The sequence below is a fragment of the Pogona vitticeps genome, chromosome 14 (assembly GCF_051106095.1).
Source record: "Pogona vitticeps strain Pit_001003342236 chromosome 14, PviZW2.1, whole genome shotgun sequence".
In the NCBI taxonomy this organism is placed as follows: Eukaryota; Metazoa; Chordata; class Lepidosauria; order Squamata; family Agamidae; genus Pogona; species Pogona vitticeps.
In genome coordinates, this window is record NC_135796.1 from 5,155,028 (window position 1) to 5,173,148 (window position 18,121).

The following is an 18,121-nucleotide window of genomic DNA, read 5'->3' on the forward strand; positions in this document are numbered from 1 at the left end:
AAAACTCTGCCAGCCCTGAAACGCTTTCCACAATCACGATCAGAAAACAAACCATCAAAAGATGCTTATGCTGCAAATCTGTTGGCGCTTTATTGATTCACATCCTCCCGGCACATCCGAAGTTGTCTGATCCTGGCACAATTTTTTTTTATCATTTTCTCAGCACCCAGTTAACCCCTGGCGGGGTTTGTGCCAGCAAATGAACTGAGCCAAGGAGGAATTCAGCCTTGTTTTGTGCCCTGTCTGAAGGAAAGCAACCCCTGGTTTCTTTTTCTTCCCACGCTGCACTGACAGAAATGTGATTGCCAGTTTCCGAATCTCATTAAAAAAGAGAGAATCTTTGCTCCAACCCCCAAGAGAATGGTGTGAATCAGAATTTTCAGAAACCCTTGTCTATAAAGCAGCATATGATTGTAAAGTCATCTCTGAAGATACAAGAAAGTCCCATGGGGGGGGGGAGAAACGGAACATATCCCAAAACTGCAGCAGTTTTCGTTTCTGTCCAGCTGTGCTTTTTCTTCTTCTTAACCCCTTGGTTGATCAACATTACAAGGCACAGCAGCCCCAAACAAAGCTGGCTGTCAAGCAAGTTAAGAGGACAGTAACACGTGAAACAGCCATGACAGGATCAGAAGCCCCCAGCTGACTGTAACAGCTGTTCAAATAGTTTGAAGCACCACAGGAAAGTCATATTTCAACAATCGCCCATTCACCCACTTACCCTTCAGCAGACCTTGTCTTCTTAAGATAAGTGCTCCCATCCCATTAAGAGCTACCAAGTAATACAGTGGTGCCTCGCTAGACAGTTACCCCGTATGACAGCTTTTTCGCTAAACATTGGCTTATTGCGATCGCTATACCGATTTGCAAAACAGTGATTCCTATGGGGGAATTTCGCTGGACAATGTTTGGTCCCTGCTTCGCAAACCGATTTTTGCTAGACGACGATTTTGACAGCTCCCTCCACGCTCGCAAACAGGTGTTTTCGGGACCTAAGCTTCACAAGACGATTTAAACAGCTGATCGGTGGTTCGCAAAGCGGCTTTCCTTTGGCCGATCTTCGCTAGACAATGACGATTCTTCCCCATTGGAATGCATTAAACAGGTTTCAATGCATTCCAATGGGGAAATGCTTTTCGCTAGACAATGATTTCGCTAAACAGCGATTTCAGTGGAACGGATTATCGTCGTCTAGCGAGGCACCACTGTACAGAACTGCTGATAGTAAGGGTAGCGGGACTGCAACTCCCAGCATGCTCCCCATTAGCAATGCTGCTTAGGGCAAATGGGAACTGCAACCCACAATATCTAGAGGCCACATCTTTGTCCATCGTTGGCACGTAAGCATACTTCGCAGCAAGAGGTCCAAAATTTGCCGCGGGCAAAGGCAGGGAAACACTGACAAGCCGCCGCCACGAACTGCTCTTCGTTTCACTCCAAGAGGCAGACAGCGAGCGGACTGGATCGGCAGAAAGCAGTGCCTGTTTCTTACAAAGCAACCAGTGCTGCTTTCCACAATGCAGGACACATTCAAAATGCCCGGTTCCGAGAGATGCTTCCTCAAAGCCGTGCATTGCACACAGGGTGTCCCGTGATCACTTTTGCCACTGCAACACAAGCAGTCTCCCAGGGCACACCACCCATAACACACTACCCATTCACAAAGAGACACTAAGAAGGGGAAAATCTCAGAACATGATTCATTTCAGCCGTTAAATCACCTCTCATCCAAAAACAGAGGAACTGTCAGGGGTGTTTTTGCAATAGGTTCTCTGGGTATCTTATTGATGGAGGCACACATGACTAGATGAAATGGTAGCGAGTACAAGAAGGAATCCTGTAGACTATCTTGCCTGATGACATGGGTGTCATCAACATTCAGGCTGTCCTTTGTTATGTCAAGTTCGGCATCCTTTTCCCCACTGGCAATGCGGGCACAACAATACTGGGCCATTTCTTGGCGTTTTGAATCGTCCATAAAGAAGCACACTATCCCACATTCATAAACTGGAGGATTTTTTGAAGAACTGAATGGGGAATCTCCAGCCATCTAGATGCTTAGAACTGCAACTCCCAGAAGTCCCATCCTGTGTGGGCAACTACATCAAACACAGAAAAATATAACTTTGCAGATGTTGGGCTGCCATTCCCAGCAGGTCTTGTTGTTCGTTACGCTGGCTAGAGCTGAGAGGAGATGCATCTCCAACATCTGGAGCTCTGCCTTTGCCCACCTCTGGATTATAGGAATGGTAGCTTAAAACATCTGCAGTCCAGAGGTCTCCTCACCAACCAGGTAACTTTCCTTTCATAAAAGGACGACTGGCACCAGATGGAGATGGGCATACAATGGATTTCTTACTGTCTCGAAGAGGAGAGTTTCTTCTATAGCTGGGCTTCTGCAGACATACGAGCATTCAATGGGGAATTAGGGTTGGGGGGGGGGCAAGGAGGAAACACAAGCACCAAACAGGGTTAGCTGCTAAAATGGGAACCCTCAACTCAACTTGGCCATTCAGAACACAGATGTAATTGCCGAGACCTGGCTGCCATCTGGCTGCAGTGGATGGGAAAGGAAAGAGAACTTGACGTCGTACATGCTTGGAGTACGGAATCAAGAGCGTGCTGAAGCAGAAGGTGTCCACAGCAAGACACTGGGAACACCGCACCGTCCCCAGGTGGAAGCAGGGACGAGGCATTCATAGGCCCAGCTGTAGGGCGGCCTGCACACAGACCAGTCGAGGCCTGAACCGTGCAAATGATCAGAGAGATAAGGAATATTTTAGAAGCACCATATGGGCCAAATGAACAGCGAACCGCTCCGCAAGTTGACACTCTCCTTGGGTTTTGGGGTATCCTCGGTTCTCATCTCTAGGTCTTGGCAGGCATACGTCATTTGAAAAGAAGACCAGCCACTGCCCGGGTAATGATGAACCCTCACAGCTGCCACAGGGAGCAGTTCAATTCTGCAATACAGTCCATAGCCGATGGCCATCATCATGCCCACAGAGCCACCTTCCCTGAACCAGACATTTCTTGGATTCATCCTCTATGAGAAACAATATTTTTAAAAAAAACAGAAATATCCCTTTCCATGTCCAATAGGTGGCTATGCCAGCAGGTTCTGCAGACTGCATTCCACCAACCCTCCCTCCCTCCCACCCACCCCACTTCCCAGGAGCTTTGAAGTAACCAAGGGAGATTGCTTCACCATTTTTTTTATAAATGCAATGGAAATGTCAGGCTCCTGCACACGAACTCATGCTAACAACTTCCTTGTAGGCCCTTCTCAGTCAGCAATATCACACGCTAGCTTTTGAAACATACATTACAGTCAGATTCGCCTCCCCCTCCATTCATGGCCTCTTGGATGTTAAATCCCCACTGGGATATTGTGCTGGTGTCACGCCGCACAGGCTGAGATACCGGGCGCATCCTTTTTCATGTCCTAAGCATGGAACGAGTTGAGAATACTGGCAGCTCTTCTCCTTTAGGAGTCTTTGGGGGAAAAGAAAGCGAAATGAAAGCCTCAGGTCAGGCTCCGGGGCCTTGCTTCAGCTCACAAAGAGAGACAAGGATGACCGGAACCATGTGGGAAGCATACAGACAGCTTCATGAAGGGCCAGGGGAAGCAATGTCTTCTACCAGTAAAACCCGGAAAGAGCAACAGCAACCGCAAAGTCTCCGTCAAGAGCTGATTGTCTTTAACACATCAGAGGTGCCCAGGCAGAAAGTCATGCGGCCGACCGCCGGCGGATCACAAACGCCCCTCGCTGGAGCTGGCCAAGGTAGATCCTCATCTTTGTGCTGTCGCTGGTTTTCCTTACCCAGATCTGTTTGGAGCAGGGTGGGGGTGGGTGGGGCAGGGACAAAAAAAAAGAGAGAGAAATAAGGGTCTTGAATCAGAAAAGTCAATGTGACGTTGGAAACAGTCAGGAAGACCTCCCCCTCCTCTTCTGAGCATTCGGAGAAACGGAACTATTTTGCATTTCATTACGGGGGGGAAGGGAGTGGGGAGAACATTGCCATATGACCCATACCACAATAAATGGCACTCTTCGGCAGCTGGAATTAAATTTTTCCACTCAAATAGGATTACCGTTTTGCATATCTTATTACAGTAGTGCCTCGCTTTACGATTGCCCTGCATTACGACGAATCCGCTTTATGACTATCTTTTTGTGATCGCAATTGCGATTGCAAAACGATGGTCTAAATGGGTTTTTTTCACTTTGCGATGATCAGTTCCCTGCTTCGGGAACCGATTCTTCACAAAACGACGTTTTGCTAATAGCTGATCGGCGGTTTCAAAATGGCTGCCAGGTAATTAAAATGGCTCCCCGCTGTGTTTAGGGATGGATTCCTCACTATACAGGCAGCGAAAATGGCTGCCTTATGGAGGATCTTCGCTGGACTGTGAGTTTTTACCCCACTGGAACACACTGAACGGGTTTCAATGCGTTTCAATTGTTTTTTTTTTCTTTTTTTTTTCTTTACAATGTTTTTGCTTAACGGCGATTTTCCTGGAACGGATTATCGTCGTTAAGTGAGGCACCACTGTACTAGAGTTTTTTTTTTTGTACTACAGCTCCCAGTGGCCATACAGATTGGGAGATTCTGGAAACCGTAGTCCCTTAAAGTAGCTTTTTCAGCCTGAGTTTTACTAAATGCTGATTTTTATAAAGCAGACAGGTCTCAAGTTTAAAAAGAGTCAGCTGAAACCACCGGGGCAAGCTAGACAAAGCATGCTTAAAAGGCCTCTTCTGTACTGCTGGGCTCTGGATTTCTATGACATCCACTCCAAGAACCTGGCTAGCCTCATGCAAATGTTTAATTCACCACAGTGCCTCAAGCCAACACTAGGATGAGGGAACATGGAAGAGTTTACAGGGGGCCACTGTGATATAATGGTTAAAGCGTGATAGACTAGGTCTCAGGAGGCTTGCGTTCAAATCCTGCCGTGACTATGAATTTTGCTGGGTGGCAGTCCATACTCCATGAATCTGACTTACCTTACAAGGCCAGTGGGAGAAATAAACTGGAAAAGGGGGAGCCACATGTATTCCTTTGATATTATTGGAGGTAAACTAAAATATAGGTACAACAAATAAATTAGAAATGATCAATAGATCCCTGTGATTGCCAGGCCAGGAGTGGAAGGTGGAGAACATGGTGGCAAGCAGGGTGGATAAAAACTACGTTAGGTTTTTGGTGTAGTTTTATGCTAGAGGTTTTTATTTATCTTGCTCTTTTTATCTTAAGCTGCCCAGAAGAGGGTTGTGCACTAATGGGCTGGTATCTGAGCACAATCAATCAATCAAATTTTAATTATGATTTAAACCAAAAATAATTTTTTAAAAATTTAAATCATTAATCCATTTTTTAAAAAATTGAAATTGTGATTTAAATTGTGACCAAAATCAAATCCACACTGGCAGCAAGGCCAGCCGGGACGGGCGGCAAGAGCCCTAAGCTGCTGCCCAAGGAAGCCAGTTACTAGCACCAAAAGACACAGGGACACAAAGCTGCTGCCCACTGTCTCACCGTATTAGCTGACCAAACCTATTTGTTGTTGTTTAGTCCTTAAGTCGTGTCCGACTCTTGGTGACTCCGCAGACCAGAGCACACCAGGATCTCCTGTCTTCCACTGCCTCCCGGAGTTGGGTCAAATTCATCTTGGTCGTTTCAGTGACGCTGTCCGTCCATCTCATCCTCTGCCGTCCCCTTCTCCTCTTGGCTTCACCCTTTCCCAACATCAGGGTCTTTTCCAGGGAGTCCTCTCCTCTCATGAGATGGCCAAAGTATTCGAGCCTCAGCTTCAGGATCTGTCCTTCCAGTGAGCACTCAGAGTTGATTTCCTTCAGAATGGATAGGTTTGTTCTCCTTGCAGTCCAGGGGACTCTCAAGAGCCTCCTCCAGCACCACAATTCAAAAGCATCCATTCTTCGACGGTCAGCCTCCCTCATGGTCCAGCTCTCACTTCCATACATCACAATTGGAAAAACCATAGCTTTGACTATGTGGACCTTTCTCAGCAAGGTGATGTCTCTGCTTTTTAAGATGTTGTCTCGGTTTCTCATTGGTTTACTCCCAAGAAGCAGGCATCTTTTAATTTCATGGCTGCTGTCACCATCTGGAGTGATCATGGAGCCCAGGAAAATAACATCTGTCATTACCTTCATATCTTCCCTTTCTATTTGCCAGAAGCTGATGGGACCAGTGGTCAACATTTTTTTTTGATGTTGAGCTTCAGACCTCTTTGCACTCTCCTCTTTCACCCTCATTAAGAGATTCTTTAATTCCTCCTCACTTTCTCCCATCAGAGTGGTATCATCTGCATATCAGAGGTTGCTGATATTTCTTCTGGCAATCTTAATTCCGGCTTGGGATTCATCCAGTCCAGACTTTTGCATTATGTATTCTGCATATAAGTTAAATAAGCCAGGGGACAATATACAGCTGTGTCATACTCCTTGCCGAATTTTGAACCAATCAGTTGTTCCATATCTAGTTCTAGCTCTTGTTTCCCGTCCCACATATAGATTTTTCAGGAGATAGATAAGATGGTCAGGCACTCCCATTTCTTTAAGAACTTGCCATAGTTTGCTGTGGTCCACACAGTCAAAGGCTTTCGCATAGTCAATGAAGCAGAAGTAGATGTTTTTCTGGAACTCTCTGGCTTTCTCCATAATCCAGCGCATGTTAGCAATTTGGTCTCTAGTTCCTCTGCCCCTTCAAAATCTAGCTTGTACTTCTGGGAGTTCTTGGTCCACATACTGCTGAAGCCTACCTTGTAGGATTTTGAGCATAACCTTGCTAGCATGTGAAATGAGAGCAACTGTACTGCAGTTGGAGCATTCTTTGGCACTGTCCTTCTTTGAGATTGGAATGTAGACTAATCTTTTCCAGTCCTCTGGCCAGTGCTGAGTTTTCCGAACTTGCTGGCATATTGAGTATAGCACCATAACAGCATTATATTTTTCACAGTTCAACTGGAGTGCTATCACCTCCACTGGCTTTGCTGTTAGCCATGCTTTCTAAGGCCCACTTGACTTCATTCTACAGGGTATCTGGCTCAAAGTCAGCAATCCATCCTTGCACAAAATGTTTCTTTAACATCTCCAATTTTCTTGAACAGATCTCTGGTTTTTCCCTTTCTACTATTTTCCTCTATTGTTTGGACTGTTCATTTAAGAAGACCCTCTTCTCTCTCTTTGCTAAACTTTGGAAGTCCGCATTTAATTTTCTGTAACTTTCCCTATCTCCTTTGCATTTTGCTTCCCTTCTCCTCTCTGCTATTTCTAAGGCCTCGTTGGACAGCCACTTTGCTTTCTTGCATTTCCTTTTCTTTGGGATGATTTTTGTTGCTTCCTCCTGTACAATGTTACGAGCCTCCATCCATAGTTCTTCAGGCACTCTGTCCACCAAATCTAGTTCCTTAAATCTGTTCTTCACTTCCACAGTGTATTCGTAAGAGATTTCGTTTAGTTTATATCTGAATAGCCCAGTGGTTTTTCCTATTTTCTTCAGTTTAAGCTTTGAGTTTTGTTATAAGAAGCTGATGATGAGAGCCACAATCAGCTCTAGCCAAACTTACTTGTTGTTCCTTTTATCTCTTGACTCCCTACTTTATCATTCCAGTCCCCTATAATGAGAAGAACATCTTTCTTTGGTGTCAGTTCTGGAAGATGTTGTAAGTCTTCATAGAATGGGTCAATTTCAGCCTCTTCAGCATTGGTGCATAAATCTGGATTACTGTGATGTTGAAAGGTCTGCCTTGGATTCGTATTGAAATCATTCTATCATTTTTGAGATTGTATCCCAGTACAGCTTTTCCCACTCTTATTCACTGTGACGGCTACTCCATTTCTTCTACGAGATTTTTGCCCACAACAATTGATATGATAATCGTCTGAATTGAATCCGCCCATTTCCGTCCATTTTAGTTCACTGACGCCCAAGATGTCAATGTTTATTCTTGCCATCTCCTGTTTGACCACATCCAGCTTACATTCCAGGTTCCTATGCAGTATTCTTCTTTGCAGCATCAGACTTTCCTTTCACTTCCAGGCACGTCCGCAGCTGAGCATCCTTTCGGCTTTGGCCCAACCACTTCATTAGCTCTGGAGCTATCTGTCCTTGTCCTCCGCTCTTCCTCAGTAGCATGTTGGACGCCTTCCGACCTGAGGGTCCCATCTTCCAGCGTCATATCTTTTAGCCTTTTGTTTCTGGTCATGGGGTTTTCTTGGCATAGATACTGGAGTGGCTTGCCAAAGCCTGCTCCAGGTGGACTGCGTTTAGTTGGAACTCCCCACTATGACCTGTCCGTCTTGGGTGTCCCTGCACGGCACAGCCCATAGCTTCTCTGAATTATTCAAGCCCCTTCGCCACGACAAGGCAGCAATCCGTAAGGAGGACCAACCCTATACCGAGCAGCAATAGCAACAGCATTGCTCTAGACTCCAGCATCGACTCTCTCCTTCCCTATCTCAGGGACTGAGGGCTGAACCTGGAGTCTTCTTGCATGTTGACCGGTGAGCTGTACCCTCTTCCTCCTCCTGACATAATTTTCTTTCTTTTTCAGTTTCCAGATGAAATACAAAATGATGTGACTTCCCCTCCGCCGACCCCAATGCTTAACTTCAAAATAAGTGAAGGCTCCTTGAAAACCAGCTGACGCCAAAGGATGCCTCCGCCCCAAGTTCAAGCTCCTGTCTGGCAACAGGATGAACTGGGACTTAATTTCAATTATGCAGCCACATAACCATATTAACGTTCCTTATTGTTAATGTTAATGAGAGTGAAATTGCTAAATTTGATTTAAGGTTCTGTTCTAATGCATCTCTTGGTACAACATGGCACGTTCATTTGAATAATCACCCACTGAACATAATGACATCTCTGTGACTAGTCTCATTATTAATTGAAAAAGACACTTTGAGGAGCAGCCATAATTCAGGACCTGCGCAAGCAATACAATGTATTTTTCATTTCCCATTGCCCACTTGTTCTGAGCTATATGACTTAAAGCTTTTCCCATCAGCAGCTAGCCAGTCCCTTCTTCAGCTGCATCCGAAGCATAAAAACAGGACTTTCACCCGCCATGAGCTACAGTTTCCAAGTCTATCTGCCAGTTTTCTGTTATTCATTTTGTGTTGAATGCCAACCTCTCCCAAATAATGTTCAGGCATTCTTCAGCCCCCTAAACTTCCCTTCTCCAGGTAGGCTCTTCAGAACTAGTAACTGTAGAAGGTATCTTGATTCCCCCCCCCCCCACAAACACACACAAAAGGACAACTGCAGATTGCATCCTGCAGAAGACTTGCCTCTGCCATGAAAAGAAGATGCTCCCCAGACTGGATTCGGGAGAAATGTATCTTTTGCTCATAGGTACAACCTGTTTGTCACAGTCGCATCTTGTATTGAAACACTATTGTGCATGAAAAGCCCTAAAAGGCTGGTCCCTGGAAATTTGTTTTCTCACCTCTAGTTTGCTTGTGCGTGGGGGCAGCTGAGCTGGGGCATACAGAAACAAGTAGCAGTTTCCCATTGGGCCCGTACACTGGCTCACTCTAAACCAGCGTAAGCAAAGGCTTTCAAGGAATGTGGGGCAGCACCCAAGATAAATCCAACAAGAGATGCTAAAGCAGGCTTTGCAAGCAGGTACTCTCTAGGTATGTTGGGCTTTGATTCCCACCAAGCCCAGCCAATTAATAGTCAGGGAATTGGGGAGCTGGGAGGGCATTGGACTGGGGAAGACACTACTGGAAACTGAACCCGGGACTTTAGTCACTCCCCTCCAGTATTCTGTCTCCCCCAACCTCCAGGGATCCCCTCCCAATTTGGTGGGTGCTGCACCACATCTGGAGCTGCTGCTGAAGTTCCTGGGGCAGGATGGCATCTTACAGGAGGCCTCCAGGGCTCCCTGCTCCTGCCCCACCAGACCTGCAGACTGGCAAGGCAGAGCATCCCTTCTGGTAGAGAAGGTGGGGAGGGGCTCCTTTCATGTTACAGAAAATTTCACATGCATACTCCCCCGCCCCACAACTGTTGGCATGCTGGTTTTCAGCAGGAGACAGGGACTGCAGTGGGGAACGGATGGCAGGCGTTTGGTCATTTTTGACAATATACTGGAGGAAGAAAGAACAATATTTTCTTGCTGGTTATTCATACTTCTTTGCCATTCTCCTCAAAAGCTCTATGTGGCATACATGGTCCCTTCACTGATGTTCCTTTTCATGACAACCCAGTATAGCAGGCTGTAAGGTTATTGTTTTTAGCTTTTAAGTACAGTACTGTCTTTTTAATGATGTAAGCTGCCTTGGGTCCTTTTAAGGACAAAAGTGGGACAATTTCGCCCCCCCCCCCAAACAAATGAACAAACAAATAACTAGTGCAAGATCTCAGCTTCACAGCAGACTGGGATTTAAATCTGAGTCCCCTAGCCTTAATCTAACTTTTTATCCCAGAGGTGGGCAAGTACAGCCTTCTAGGTACTGCTGGGTTGTGACTGCCAGCATTTTCCACCCTGGGCTAGGCCATCTAGTGCCGGCCAGAGGTAGCCTTCATAATGCATCATCTGCAGGGCCACATGTTGCCCACCCCTGCTTTAACCATTACACTGCGCAAATAAAGAAACAGCTATGGTGACAGGACTGAATGCCTCCGTAAACAACAGCTGGGTGAGTTTAGAGAAGATATGGAGGGGTAGCAAGGAGAGGCTTCAGCTCCTAGTGTACTGCTGTCATAACCAACAAGACAGAGTGCCATTTAGGTGCCAAGGAACAATCACATTAAACTCAGAAGCATTGCCCCCTCCTCTGAAAAAGCTGAAGTGAAGCCTCACTGCAGCTCTTAAATGCATCTTCAGCCTTGATGCTCCTTCATCAGCCCCCAGCTGGCTGTTGCCATGCAACCAATGAGGAAAGAGCCAGCCAAGAACTCGGTTTCTGGTTTGGACAATGTGTACATCCCAAAGGTGTGGGTGTGGGGGAAATACAAGCTGCATTCTTACCCACAACTACACTAACCCACCAAACATGCTTTGAAGTGCCATCGCTGGCTGAAATCCTGTGTGTTCCTGCATAAGATAAAGTTATGCCAGCGTTAAGCACGCTGTGCGCTGCGCCCAGGAAACCAGCGCTGCCAAATTCAGACCGTGCAATGGATCGCCTGGCTGCCCTTGTGACTGCTGCTGCAGGACACACATGCGAGGGCTTTGTGAACAGCGCTTCAGCTGTAACATACATCCACTTATGCCCCAGCAGCTTCAACTCGTGCACACAAAGCTGCGCAACAGGATTTCAGCTGTTGTTTGCAGAGCGGCATCTGAGCCTCAGATGAGTGCCTTTACCTCGTTGGCTCCCACGGAGCTGATCACACAGCTGATTTTGGTGTTCTCTTTCGACTCCAGATAAATAGCCTGGCTCTTGTGATACCTGAACATGCAAAATAAAATAAAATAAAAATAAGAGCTTTGAGATGTCAATTCTATATGACCTCTTAGGCAGCTCGAGACCCCCACCCCCCTAGAAAAGTTAGCTGCTTTGCCCTAATCAGGGACACTCCTTTATTTCTCTACCACAAATTTCACTCTGACCTTCTGCGCTATTGTCCACTGATTTGTAACATTCACTCCAGCAAAGTTGGGGGATGAGGTGAACAGTGTACAGAAAGGGGAAAAGAAATCCTGCAGTGTTCCAGTCCTTCTAACCTGCTTTTTTTTGTCTTCCAGGCATGAGGTCAAATATTAGCAGTGGCCCAAACAGCTTTCAATAATTAGTGCTCAGAAATGTAATCCAGGAAAAGGCAGGATTCTTTCCGGGATCTACACAGTGTTGCCATGGACCATCTCTATATGCAAAACACATGTTTTGCCACTGAGGTGAAAGCTGGGATCCAACAGCTTAGAATGCACGTACTGCAGATGGGGTGCTACCTCCCTCCCATATTCTATGCCTTGAAAATCAAGAGGCGGCTATCCTGCTTCTCTCCCTCCCTAGGGTACACCCACTCTCCCAGAGCCTTATCAGTCTTAATTAGGGTTTAGCATTTCATTTCTCCTCCATACATAAACACAGGCCAGAGTCTCCTGCTAAAGACCAAGTTTATTATCCCTCCTGCTTTTTAACGTTTAATTACTACCTGCATGCTTCTTCCTGCAAAGAATATTGATGAAGCACACGGACTGTCTGAGCAGCTATTAAATGCACAAGACATTGGCAGCAGATTAGGGATTAACAGGCTAATTGTGAGGATTTGCCAGATTTATTTTTTTAAAAAAACAACAAAAATAACGAGAAGACCGATAGGGAGAAAGAGATGGAGCCCAAACTGGGTGATGAAAAGGCAGCCGTCCCCAATCTGCCTATGCTGGGTGGAGACACTGGTGCTTTACTCCAAGATGTTGAGAGGTACTGAGCAGGCTTGTTGATGGGTTGTCGAGAAACTGTCTGAAAGTCTGAAATGGACACCAGAAATTCCTCTCCCTGATGAAACCCAAATCTATTGTGTCTCTCCAGCTAGCTCTGAAAAGTGGAAAGACATGTGGACGCACTGAACAAAGTGCCATTTGGAGACCTATAGCTTCTAACATTGGTGTCTCCTCCCACTTTTTTTTTGTTTAGTACGTATAATCATCATCTGTCAGTCTCTTCTTTCTGCCAGTTTAGAGGCTACCCAAGGCAGCTGCCACCATCATTTCTTGTAACAGCATAATGGTACCCGTCTATTGCTTGGGTGGACACCTCTGCCCTTATGATCCTCCCTTATCAGCGGAATGCTGGTTTGGGCTGCTGGAAGGTGTAGTTTAAAAAAACCTCATTGGCTAGCTTATTGCATACAGTGGTGCCTCGCTTAACGATGTTAGTTTGTTCCAGCAAAATTGCTGTACAACGAAAACGTCGTAAAGCGAAATTAAAAAACCCATTGAAACGCATTGGAAACTGTTCAATGCGTTCCAATGGGCTAAAAACTCACCGTCCAGTGAAGATCCTCCATACGGCGGCTATTTCCGGTGCCTGTATAGCGAGGAATCTGTCCCTAAGCACACAGGGGAGCCATTTTAAGCACCCAGCGGCCATTTTGAAAACCCAACAATCAGCTGTTCTGATCATCGTAATGCGAAGAATCGGTTCCTGAAGCAGGGAACTAATCTTCGCAAAGCAAAAAAACCCTATTTAAAGCATTGTATTGCGATCACAATTGCGATCGCAAAAACATCGTTGTGAAGTGGATTCGTCGTAATGCGGGGTAATCGTTAAGCAGGGCACGACTGTAGCTCTGTGAAGCACTTTGGTTGCCTATTGTACTACTAATTTATTTCACTGGATGATCATTGGGAAAGGCCACATCCTTAAGGAAGGGGCTCCCGGGAGAAGTACATCAGGCCTCTTACCTCCCATCTTTTAAGAGGATACTAAAGATTGTTTTGTTTCGAGAAGCTTTCAAGGACACCTTTATGTCAATCCTTCTCTGTGATTCTGCCACCATTTGGGGTCTCCTTTATTTATTGTACATACTCATTTTTGGGTGTTTAATGTTTACAAAAGCAGGAAAACAGTCTGGTTTGTTGGCTGTAAATCACCCAACAAACCAGACTGTTTTCCTGCTTTTGTAAACTGCTTACCATAGTGCTTTGCACTATGTTTGCAGTATATAAATACACAGAATAAATTTATTCATTCTTGGGGCATGTGTTGCATGGCTCCCCAGTGCCTCAATTATTTAATTTTAGACCCTGGACTTAATGATATCATGGCACACCATCTTTTATATTGGGATGAAAGAGCTGGCACCCTCCAGCCATTGTTGGATTTCACTGCCCCTCATCCAATGTGGGGCAATAACCTTGAACCAGCGGGGAGCTGGACTCTTGGGAGTCATTCTCCAAAACAAGAACTTCATCCACCTCTACCCTCAACACAGGCTGTGCTAACTAGAGCTTCTGAGAGTCCCAAGTTCAACACATCTGGAGGGTCCAAGGTTTCCCAGTCCAGCTTTAGCAGCAATGAGAACTATGTCAAAATGTGGCAAGCCATCTCTTGTTCTATTTAGACCATCCGCATGAAGCCTGGCCTGACAGCAGCGCAAGGACGTGCATGAAATTCCTGCGTGACTTTGGGTCCATTGTATTTTCTCGGCCTAGAGAAAATGTGCCACATCAGTCTCCAATTTGAAAATATCTGGCATGTCGTGTTCCTCACCTGCCCCCCCCATGTGCAAATTGATTGGTGAAAAGCAAACGTCCACCACCAAAAACACCTTCTTGCAAGGAGACTGCTGAATGCCACCAAAGAACCACAGGGCGCCCATCTCTAGCCTCAGCATTTGTTCTCTTGGAGGTAATTGCCTTTATTTCCCACCAGGAAGGCGGCGACGGGTGGGGAGGAAGAAAAGCGTATTCAGCCCACAGAAAGCAGGTTCTATTTGTGACACATGATAGCTTGGAGATTTTAATATGCACTTAAGAATTGTCCTCCCACACTCATGAGTTATTTAAAATATTAACTATTTTGCCAAGGCATTATTATGATCGATAAGAAAACTATTCTTGCAGCAAAGGGAGAGAAATGCTAGAGTTGATCTTGTGGAGCAGGAGAGCAGAGGAACGGAGATGCAAAATAGCCAATTTTGGTTTTTCAAATTAAATCTGGGCTAAAATTTCGAGAGCTGGGGGTAGAGAAAACAGGCCTGTGGAATAGCTATGTTGCCTTCAATCACAGACTTTTGGGTTGAAATCCCTGTTCACTCAAGGCAGCTAGTTATTCCCCAGCTTTATCTTCTTTTCAAGAAGACTGAGGAAGACAAAAGGGTATGCATACAAACACATATGCACTCCTTCATGATGGAAAGGCAAGGTTAAACCATTTCAATCTGGGACCCATCAAATCTTCCCTATTAACAATAAGGCTCCAACAATGTCCAAGAGTAGACTATTCCTGACAGTTGCATTAGCTCGCAGCCTTGCAAAAAGCTGACCGAGAGTTTATTTCTTAAGTAACAGCATCTAGAATGGGAAAAAGTACAGAATGGGTTTGGGAATGTGGGGAAAAAAACCCCCCAAACATCCCAACTTCACGTATTTACAAAGAAAGTTAACCTTTCCGGACCTTTTTCATCCAGGAAATATGCTAATGAGATACAACTTATCAAAAGTCGCTTTAAAAAAAAACAACTCGAGACACCTCTGCAAAATCCACAGGTGTTCTGCATCTTCCTAGTATTTCTCCATATGGGTTTCGTTCTGTTTATTAGAAACAAGAACCTGGATCGAAAAGAAAGATTCCCCCCCCCCCCAAAGTAAGTCTGCTGTTGGAACAAACCCATCAGCCAGGATTCAAACAGAGATGATTCAACGACTCCCAAGTTCCTGAGCTGTGGGACTTTTGATGGACGGTGCTCTGTTTTGCCTCTCTACCTACAAGCCAGACAAATAAGGTATGGTGTGTTGTAGAGCCATTTCTCTGGCATGGGGGATAAGACAAGTTAGAGTGCTGGCTTTTTATGTCAGTGGTGAGAATGAGGCTACAGATGAAACATCTATGGCTTGTTTAGGCCTCCCTGCCAGAGACAGGAGCAACCGGGCCACGTATACAAGCACGCTGCTTGTCTTCAGTAAGCCAAGGATCCCATGGAACTCTTAACTTTTCAGGGCATGCAGTTATGGGCCATGTTACTAGACAAATCACTCTGGAATATCCCTGTACTTTCCAAAGTGATTTTTTTGTGACATGGTGGGATACTAGAAAACACATCCACTCTTATGTACGGGGAAAGGGTGATGGGGCATTTTTGGATCCTGTATTCTTAAGAGAGTCAGAAGGCAGTATGTCACAAGTTAATTATGCACGTGATGCTAGTCACATTGGTGACATTTTTAGATCAGATCCCCTTCACCCGTGTCTGTCAGGTGCCTTTAAGTCAAGAGATTGTCCTTCTTGAAGAAGGGATCCAATTAGAAAAGGAGCACAGAAACAGCAGTTCATAAAATACAGGATCTCAGGAGATTTGAAGACTTGCCAAACTAGTGCACCAAGAACCCCCCCGCCCAAAAAAACCCCAAGGTTCAACAGGCCAGCAAAGGAGCCAAAATGTGCACCAGCATGGCTAGGATGGGTGGAAGTCTTCCGCATCCCAGCTATCCCAGGTGCCTACAGATCGGGAGCACCTAAACACAGGTAGAATGGCTAAATAAACAGAAATACTACCTGAAAAAAAAAAAACCTTCAGCTTTCAGCCTTCTCAGATGGAAAATAACTTCTGATTCTATTCTGCCACCATGTGGCATGAAGCTTTAACCACGAAAAGCCAACATTTTTTTTTGCATTTCATAACATATAGCATAACCAGTGGATGCATGGATATTTTCTCAATGTCACTTTCTTGAGAATGCAAACAGGAGCGTATGAACTGGGGAGAGGCATGATTCCACAGTGGGAGCACACTTCCTAAATGGAGAATACTATTACCCCTTGGAACTAGCAGCTGGTCACTAAACTCAGGTCTATGAAAGGATACAATGGGGGAGGGCAGGAGGGAATAGGTCTCTCCAATGACTGCATTATAGACCTGGGGACTACTTCCCACTCTGGTCCCTGGCTGGAGAGCACATGTCTGTTGACCGCTACATAAAAGGTCCAGCTTGATACAGACACCTATTCTCCTGCCCCCCCAAAAGATGCCTCACTAGTACAGCAAGCAACACGAGGTGGAGTGTGCTGCTTTTATTCCAGGGACCCTGGACCAGAGGTTGCATGCGCTTCTTGTTGTTCACTTCACTGAAACCTTTTTCTTCTTTTTTAGGCTGGGATAGAAATATTCGAAATAAATAAGACTTGAGCGTTATTGTCTCTTTGGTGAGGCCAGAGCGATGAGATACTCCCCCCTGGTGGACATTTCAGGTCTTTGCAAATCTTGCACAAGACCAGCAATGGGTCACTCTGTTCGTTTTCATCACACTTTAATAAAAAGCTTCTTCTGCCCTAGTTCCACATAGGGTGTTTTTTTTCTCAGCACGGCTGGCAGAGTATAACCAGTGCGTCTTGTACATGTCTGTGTGTACATTTCTGTCAATTTTAGACATTTCTGGATGCATACTCCCAACTGGGGAAATTCTTTGGAGACTTTTCAGAAACGTGTGCGTTTACCTTTGGAAGCACTTAAATACATGCTGACTGATGTCTGTGCTTTTTATGACCCAGATAATGTACAGCAGCTTGGAGCTATATGGACTCTCGAATGCAAACTGCTACCAGGTCCATGTTCCATTCTGGAGACTGTCTTTATATAAATCCATTTTGAAAAACCCAACAGAGTAAATTCCCCAGAATCCCAATATTAAAATGTTGCTTTATAATTCAGACTATCTATCAGCCCACTTGGCTAAATTTTGTCTCCATCGAGGTGGGAAATATGCTAGCATTTGATCACCACCATGTGTTTCACCCACTGGCAAGGGCTGGGAAGAGCTGTCGTCAAACAACACCCAGAAGGGTACTCTTTGCATGGTCTGGTCTATACAGATTGGCAGTTGCTCTGGAAGTTTTTAGGCACTGGAGACGATAGTGACTTAACAAGAGAGCCTTGTGGCGCAGTGGTTAAACCGCTGTACTGTAGCCAAAACTGTGCTCACGACCCGGGGTTCAATCCCAGGTAGCCTTCTATCCTTCTGAGGTCAGTAAAATGAGTACCCAACTTGCGGACGGGGTGGGCAATGTGTAGCCTGCAGAATTAGCGTGTAAACCACCCAGAGTGTGCTTGAAGCAGCACACTTTGCTTTAACCTAGGATCTCTACGTATAATGCAGGTGCACTGACACTTACCTAGATTCTTTTATCTTAGACCATGTGGGAGCAACCATGTGGGCACCCCCCCCCCAATCATCTTGCCCTGCCATTCAATTTGTGGTGCTTGGCACTGTAGATACTTAAACCTACTATAGCTCCTGAAAAAGAAAAAGACTTTTCACACTCGCATCAGTTCAGTTTCACGTAAGAACTCCAAGCCTTACCATCTTTTATCATAGTAAAGTTTGCCATCTTCTATTCTGGCCTCAAATCGTTGCGCTGGGGATTCAGCAGGCGTAGCTGGAAGGTGTTCTGGTGATGAAGGAGATGCTGGAATA

The 18,121-nt window shown here is 45.5% G+C and overlaps 1 protein-coding gene across 1 annotated transcript in view; it reads right to left on the reverse strand.

The window, feature by feature from the left end:
* Positions 1–3,199: 3,199 nt before the first annotated feature.
* SUDS3 (SIN3A corepressor complex component SDS3) overlaps positions 3,200–18,121 on the reverse strand; it is a 35,486-nt gene continuing 20,564 nt past the window's right edge. The window contains exons 10-12 of the mRNA XM_072983662.2: positions 18,008–18,113; positions 11,351–11,435; positions 3,200–3,830 (exon numbers count right to left, since the gene is read on the reverse strand). Of these exons, the coding sequence (XP_072839763.1) occupies positions 3,732–3,830; positions 11,351–11,435; positions 18,008–18,113 (290 nt within the window). The 3' untranslated portion in view covers positions 3,200–3,731. The remainder of the gene's footprint in view (positions 3,831–11,350; positions 11,436–18,007; positions 18,114–18,121) is intronic.